Source organism: Corylus avellana, chromosome ca4, assembly GCF_901000735.1.
Source record: "Corylus avellana chromosome ca4, CavTom2PMs-1.0".
NCBI lineage: Eukaryota > Viridiplantae > Streptophyta > Magnoliopsida > Fagales > Betulaceae > Corylus > Corylus avellana.
In genome coordinates this window covers 5,361,351-5,369,502 of record NC_081544.1, presented here as the reverse complement: position 1 = coordinate 5,369,502, position 8,152 = coordinate 5,361,351, and the positions used below count along the sequence as shown (strand labels likewise).

At 36.4% G+C, this 8,152-nt stretch overlaps 1 protein-coding gene across 1 annotated transcript; it reads left to right on the top strand.

Annotated features, from left to right (window-relative positions):
* The first annotated feature begins 4,472 nt into the window (after positions 1–4,472).
* LOC132177917 (uncharacterized) lies at positions 4,473–4,895 on the top strand. Its single transcript, XM_059590397.1, has one exon. It carries the CDS (start codon positions 4,473–4,475, stop codon positions 4,893–4,895), a length of 423 nt encoding a protein of 140 aa, XP_059446380.1.
* The last annotated feature ends 3,257 nt before the right edge of the window (positions 4,896–8,152 follow it).

Sequence of the window (8,152 nt, the reverse complement as noted above, 5' to 3'; positions counted from 1 at the left end):
TTTTAAAAATTAAGTATGTGCCACGTGTCAGCATCTGATTGGTCCACGTGGAATTCCTAACGGTCAACTAACGGATGGATTAACTTGGTCATTTATCAAAACCACAGGAATCTCCTGTGATAAAAATAAAACCATAAGGCGGTAAAAATAAAGTTTGTAAACCTCATGAGGATATTAGGTATTTAACCCAAAAGTAAATCAACTATTGGTTTATGCGTCCGACTCCATAAAGTGACAAAAAGCAACGACATGATGATTCATGTGAATTACCCCGATTGCCCTCTCAACAGGATCCGGCTTCTATGCGGTAGTGAAAACTACCGCGTAGATGCGGTTATCCAAACTAAGCCGTTTTGAGTTTAGTAAAAGCAGGTGTTTTTTTTAAAAAAAGGGTACAGTTTTAATAAAAATATAACTCTACCTTATAAGACTCACGCCATTACACTAAACGGCAAACTGTGTTTAACAAACTAATAGTACACACAAGAAGGAAAAGGGGATTTGTGTGAGCTCAGGCCAAACAATTGCAAGAGGCCTCGCCGGAGCGCCTACTATTGACACTCTCTCTTCCTCTCTCTATGTAAGCCAGAACCCATTTTTTGCACACACGAGGATTCTTAAAAATATTGTCATTCTATTTAAACAACCATTCCAGAAGATCATCGACTACAACCTTCCATAACACCCACAACCAACCCAGAAAAAATCAAAAGCTCCAACAAAAAGAATCGAAAAAAAAAATCAAAAACTCCAGCAAAAAGAATTAGCAGAGAGAGAAACCAAGGGAGAGAGAAGCAACCCATAACCAAAGGAACCCAAAAAAATCAAAAGCTCTGGCAAAAAGAATTAACAAAGAGGGAGAGAGGAGGGGGAGAGTAACCAGGGAGGGAGAGATAAGAGATCATGGGGGAAAATCTGTATACTCTTTTTTCAAATCTCCAAAAAACCTCAAATCAACAAAATAAACCCCCAACCAAAACATCATAATCAAAAAACCGAAATCAAATATACAGTATCAAAATAACCCAAATCAACAAAACCCCTCCACCAAAATATCAGAAACAAAAAATCAGATCCGGCTTAAACAGAGAGAGAGAGAGAGAATGGGATACCCAAATCAGTTGTTTGGCCTGAGCTCCTCTCCACTAAAAAGGCAAACGTTACTTCATTGGAGAAGAAACAAGAAACATCCTCTCTCTCTCTCTGTCTCGCTCGCCAGCCATAGATGAAGAATTACAAGCTGCAACAAGGCTCACCGCCATCAAATAATATGCTTTTCAATGCGCAAATGCATCTCCAGAACCTTGTGTCTTATTCTTTTCTCTTTTGCTCAGAGATTTCTCCTTCAACATGCAACTCAACCAGCCTTTTTATCTTCCGGCGACTGGTGTAACGATGTGAGTGTTATAGGGTAAGAGTTATATTTTTATTAAAACTATACCGTTTAACAAAAAACACCTACTTTTACTAAACTCAAAACGGCGTAGTTTGGATAACCGCATCTATGCGGTAGTTTTCACTACCGCATAGAAGCCGGATCCCCTCTCAACAAACCCGTCCCTCCGGGGCTCCACCGTGGGCAGAAATGAGAATTAAAAACAAAAATGGAGGACGGAACATGTAGGCATATGCTGTCCAGAGATTGGGAGATGTCTAATTTAAAAGAAAATGGTGCTCAGACTTGAATAAGATTTTGTGGTTAAGAAACACCTCTCATTGACATCTGCTACATTCCATTAGTATCTTTTCTTTTCTTTTTTTAAAACGGCCATTAGTATCTATCCTTGAAGGGACGTGAATGTCCCATAAAAAGCAGGATCCGGATCCCCTCCGATTAGAGGGGAAATTGGAGATTCTTCAATTGATAATCTCGGTCATCTATTTTCATGCAATAACCCACACAATACCATGTGTCCCACTAAAAAATAAATAATAAATATTAATTAATTTTTTTTAAAATAATAATAATTTTTTTTTTTTTTTTGGGTAAACTGAGGCAGTTGGGAGATTGGCTTGTTGGTTAGAAGGCCACCCCCCGACCCGATCTTTAAGGGGTGGTTCCTAGGGCCAAAACAGAAAATTAAATTTGGAGGCCACAGGGTGGCTTTAGCCCGCCAACCCGTTCTTTGAGATTGTAGAAGCCACCCTTGAGACCAATTGGTTGGGCCACTGACCAACCTTGGGGTGGCTTGGAAATACACCACCATGGCTCATATAGGGGTGGCCGGCCACCAAAATGCCAACCCCGTATATATATATATATATATTATTTTACTGCACATATTTTTTTTTTAAGTTAATGAATATTTTATTATTTATTTTTGAGTGGGACACATGGCGTGGTGTGGGTTGTTGGATGAAAATGAATGGCCAGGATGATCAATTGGAAAATCTCCAATTTCCCCTCCAATTGGAGGGGATCCCAATCCTAAAAAGCCCCAATGTGGACGAGCCTAATAAATTTGATTAGATAGTTTTTCTTTTCTTTACTTGTTGACGTGTGAGTGTAGGGCTATAAACGAACAAAGCTACTATTAAGCTCGCTCAGATTCGGCTTGATAAAGCTCGGCTTGTACACGACTTGGTTATTAAATGAATCGTTCATGGACATGAAACTATACTCAATTATTAAAAGATACATACCCGTATAAAATTCGGCTCACTCGCTTAAAGTTCATGAAGGGCTTAACTCGCTAATTAGCGCGATTCGTGTATATATATATATAATTTAATAATAAAAGTTAATCATATGGTTATATCTTAAAAAACTTAAATGATCCAATCATTAAGTATCTAATGCAGGTTGAATCAGCAATTTGAATGTAAACTTATTATATTTTAAGTGCTATGATCACCGAAGCAAATAGGGAAGGGTCTTTATTGGGAGTCCCTACTTCGAAAAGAGGTCCGGAGATTAGCCACCTTTGTTTTTACAGATGACAGCTTGCTGTTTTGTAGGTCAAATATGTCCCAGTGGTATCATTTATCCTCCATTTTGCAAATGTACGAGATGGCGTCAGGGCAGAAAATGAACACCAACAAGACGGCTATCTTCTTTAGTAGGAACACATCTATTGTTGACAAAGAACAAATACAGGGGCTTGCTGGGATCCCTATAAATCAAAAATATGACACTTATCTAGGGCTGCCCGCCCTTGTGGAAAGATCACGTACGAGAGCTTTTAAAAGCATCAAGGAAAGAGTGTGGAAGCGTCTCTAAGATTGAAGATTAAATTTTTGTCTCAGGCGGGGAAAGAGATTTTATTGAAGGCAGTGATCCAAGCTATGCCTACCTATTGCATGAGCGTCTTCCGGCTTCCAAAGGTATTATGTTCGGAAATTAATTCCTTAATGATGAAATTTTTTTAGGGTCATAAGGAGAATGAAAAATGAATTCATTGGATAAGCTGGAGTAAAGTTTTTCAAAGGCTAATGGAGGTATGGGATTTTGTGATTTAAGGAGTTTTAACAAAGCCCTCTTGGCTAAGCAAATTTGGCGTTTGTGGAAAACACCGGATAGCTTAATTGCGAAGATTATGAAAGCTAGGTACTACCCAAATTGTTCGGTGCTTGATGCTTCTTGTGGGAAAAGACCTTTTGTGTGGCATAGTATATAAAGCTCCAGTGATCTGGTCAGGGAGGGGTTGGTATGGAGAGTTGGCAATGGGAAAACAATCCGCATTTGGAAGGATCGATGGCTCACTTCCCCGACTACCTATAGGGTGATTTCTCCTCAAAGGATACTTGATTCTACATCAACAATAAGCAAACTTATAGATGAGGACACGAAATGGTGGCATTATGCATTTTTGGAACATATTTTCTCTAGAGGGGAGATTATTATTCAATCAATTCCGGTGAGTACTACGGGTCAAGAGGATGCTCTTATATGGAGGGGGACAGCTAAGGGGGGGTTTTCGGTAAGGAGTGCATATCATATACAAAAGGACCGTGAGATGGTACACAAAGCGAAGGGATCTTCTCGGATTAGAAATAATACAATTTGGAGGAGCATTTGGCAACTCAATATGCCAAATTTGGAGAAGCATTTTCTTTGGTGGGCCTGTCATGATTCCCTGCCTACTAGAGCGAATCTATGCTCTCGCAAGGTTATAAAGGACCCTAGCTGCCTGAAATGTGAAAGAGAGCCTGAAATGGCTTTTCATACTTATTGGCAGTGTTCTTTAGCGAGTGATGTCTGGAGTGTAGGGTGTATTAATTTCCAGAAGAGTTGTTTTGAGGGGCCTGACTTTCTACAGGTAGTTGAAGGGATGTTTAGCAAGTGTGATAGAAAGGATTTTCTCCAATTCGTGGGCATAGCCAGACGCATATGGTTTCGACGGAATGAAGTCGTCCACGGTGGGTCTTTTCTAAACCCGTCTATCCTTGTTAAACAAGCTATTTAAGCGATGGAGATGTTTCAAACACTGGTGGAAAGTAGGAAGACTGATTGAGCACCCACTAGAGAACCTATGGCTACTACATGGAAGGCGCCTCCCCATGGTTGGTTCAAAGCCAACTGGGACATTGGTGTTGACAGCAAGAGGGGACAAGTGGGGTTGGGGGCAGTTATTCATGATCAGCATGGAAAGATGTGGGTGTCAAAAAGCCAGACCCAACAAGGTTTTCTGGATCCTTCAGCGGCGGAAGCCATGGCGGCCCTTATGGCAGTTCAGCTCTGTATGGAAATGGGAATACAACAGGTTCAACTGGAAGGAGATGCCAAAAATGTAATCGTGGCAGTGAACTCAAAAGAACCGGATAAAAGTGGTAGGGGCCAATTGACGGAGGACATACGCTCGACTTTACAAGTTATTCCGGTTTGGGAAATGAGGAATGCACATAGAGAGGAGAACAAGGTGGCTCATGCATTAAGCTGGTTTGGCTACTTATGATAATATTAATAAGGTGGGGCTCTATGACCCACCGGACTGTATACGTGATTTTTTGCAAGCAGAGATTTCTGCTTTGCAAGTTATGCCATAAATACAATGCGAATGCTATTTCTACTCCAAAAAAAAAAAAAAACTAATAATAATAATACTTAATCGTATCATTAATAAAATTTGTTTATTCTGTTTTCTTGAATTTATTTTTATTTTTTATACTTAAATACAATTTTTTTTTTTTTTACTTCTTTTCTTTTAATTTATAAAGATATTTTTATCTTATTGAAACTTTTTAAGGTCATTTTAGTCTTTTTGTTAGTCATAGGGGGACATTAACATTTTATTAGTATTTTAAAGAGACATTGATAATGAAGTCGTAGTGTGAGAAAGCATGGCCGGCATAATAGATTTTGAGGCATAAGGCGACAAACTTAATTAGGGCATTTCTTTTATGTAAATATTTAATTAAATAATTTTAATTCTAAATCTTTTTTTTTTTTTTTTTACTTTTGCCCTTCATTTTTTTTTTCCAAATGACTTGCAAAATTCATTTTTGTTAGGAGACATTTAATTTCAATAGATGTCATATTTTGTGTTGTTTTATGTAGAATTTAATTTGTAAAAACAAAATTTACTTGATTCTAAAAATTATTTAATCAACAAACTTAGCCAATATATTGGTTTTAAGTGAAGATAAAATTATGAGCTTAGTAACTGCTTTAGGAGTACAATTAATGTAACTTTCCAATTTTCTATTTCCTTTCCTTTAAAGTCTTTGGGAATGCAATTTTTTGGTTTTGAACTCAATTTATTTTTGAGTTGTTTTTTTTATGTGTGAATGTCAAGGAGAAAAAATAGTTAATATTATGTTTGGATGGTAATTGATAAAATTAAGTAAAAATTATAAAAATATATATAATTAAAAATATTAAAACATTTAAAAAAGCAAAAAATATTAATTTTTTTTTTTAAAAAAAAATTATGGGCAATTTTGAACTACTCGTAAGGGTGGCCAAACCACCACCGAGGGGTGAATCAGCCACCCCTAGGTATCTAAAGGTGGAGAGACACCCCCAACAACAATTTTGGGGTAGCTCGGCCACCCCTAGCAACTAACCACCACCAAATTAGACGGGGGAGAGGGTGGGGGTGGACTTCGTACTTTTGAGGAGGCCCCAGAAGTTGATTGGTCACTCTTAGATTCTTAAGGGTGGCCGATCCACCCTAGTGATTATATATATATAATTTAATAATCGAAGTTAATCTTATGGTCATATCTTAAATCTTCGTACTTTTGAGGAGGCCCCAAAAGTTGATTGGTTACCCTTAGATTTTTAAGGGTGGCCGATCCATCCCAGTAATTATATATATATATATATAATTTAATAATAGAAGTTAATCTTATGGTAATATCTTAAATTTATTTAAGATATGACCATATTATAATGGTAGAGTTGGTAAGTTGGCTAGGTCGGTGACTCCTTCCGAGAAAGCACTGCATTTCTCTTTAAATTTTAAAAAGGGCAGAAAATGTTTTTTAGGATTTTGGATTTTCACTTTACAGCCTAGCCGAGGGATAAGTTTTAGGGTCGTGTGGAATAAGTGTGGAATGGGGCCGGTGGGTCCACCTATGATCGATGAGAATACTGACTTTTCGATTTCTCTCTCCTGCGAATAGGGCCGCAAAAGGAGTTGAAAAGTCGGGTTGGTCAAACTATTCAAATAGTCAACCCAATAAGAATAAAATCAGACACGATTTGCGAGGGACCTCTTACGAGTTGTTTGATTATTGATTTGTGCAATAATCATTTTTGTAACTATAATATTTTTGAATCGATTGTATTTTATAATAATTATATTGTTCAAATGTAATATTTGCCAACGTTAGGTATAAAAAACATATTCTCATAATAATGTTAATCATATTTATGAAATATCTTTTTATTAAAAATTGTGAAAGAATATTCTCATAATAATCCCTTGAAAAGTGAGAAAAATTTTGAGAAAAAGATAAAACAAATAATAGAAACAATAAAAAGTAAAATGACACCCTTGAAAAGTGCTGTTATATGTAGATTTTTGCTAATCTAATGTGATAATTTTTTACAAATCTAATTAGCCATTTTAGATAAAAATATTAGTTGGCTCCTCCATTGTAAATGCTCAGAAGTATTAAATAGCCATGATTATGAACTTTAATTTTTGTCTCTAACACCCCCTAACCCCTACCTTAAGCCTAAGTTAATTAGCCTATAAGCAAGCCCAAGGTAATGGGCTCAGATTGTGCAAGCCTGATTGGTTGAGCCTAAGTGAGCCTAATAAAATGGATTAAAACCCCTTAAAAGACCTTGGTTTTTGGGCTTTCCAACCCTGCAACTGTAATTATTGTGGGTTTTGGTCCAGGTCAACACCAATTACCGTTTGACACGTATTTACATAATTAATTTATTAAAAAATAAAAAATAAAACCACCCCCTTTGACCATTTGGGAGTGGTTCGGCCACCCACAAGGGCTTTCTGGCAAAATTGTTTTATTATTTGACCCTTAGGGGTGCTTAATTAATTATATGGACACATGTTAAGCCGTGATTGGTATTGACATGGCATTTTGTTAAATTTTGAACGAAATTTTGATAGAGGGACCATCTCCATCTTTAAGAAAACCAGATGAAACTTCTGTGATAAAAAGCAAACCCTAGGGGTTAAAAAATAAATAAGTTAAACCATTGGAGTGAATAAGGTATTTAACCCATAAATCTATTGCTTTTTTTTTTCTTTTTTTTTGAAATATGTTAAATCTATTGTTAATTTATGGTTCAAATTAATTACTACTTTATACAAACTTAAACTAATGTATATATGTACTTAAAATTTTATATATATATAATTTGTTAAGATATGTTTTGAGTCTTGTGATATAAATATAAAAATTGCATTTTTATTTTTCTAGGCGTGCTTTATGTTTTGGGTTGTGTTTGAATACTTTGATTTTGACAAAAGAAAACAAATAGACTATTTAATTTTAGGGGAAACTTCAGAAAGTCCTTCTGAACTTTCAGCCGTTTTGATATACCCCTGAATTTTCAATACTCTCACTTAGGCCCACTGAACTTTGATTTTCTCTCACTTTGGACCATTTTAACGTTAAAGTCAAACAATTTGACTTTTTATACCCATTTTACCCTCCCTCAAAACTAGGTCGTTTTGTGTCCTAAAACTACAACATCAACCCAGCCCAAAACGACATCGTTTTAGGCATTAAT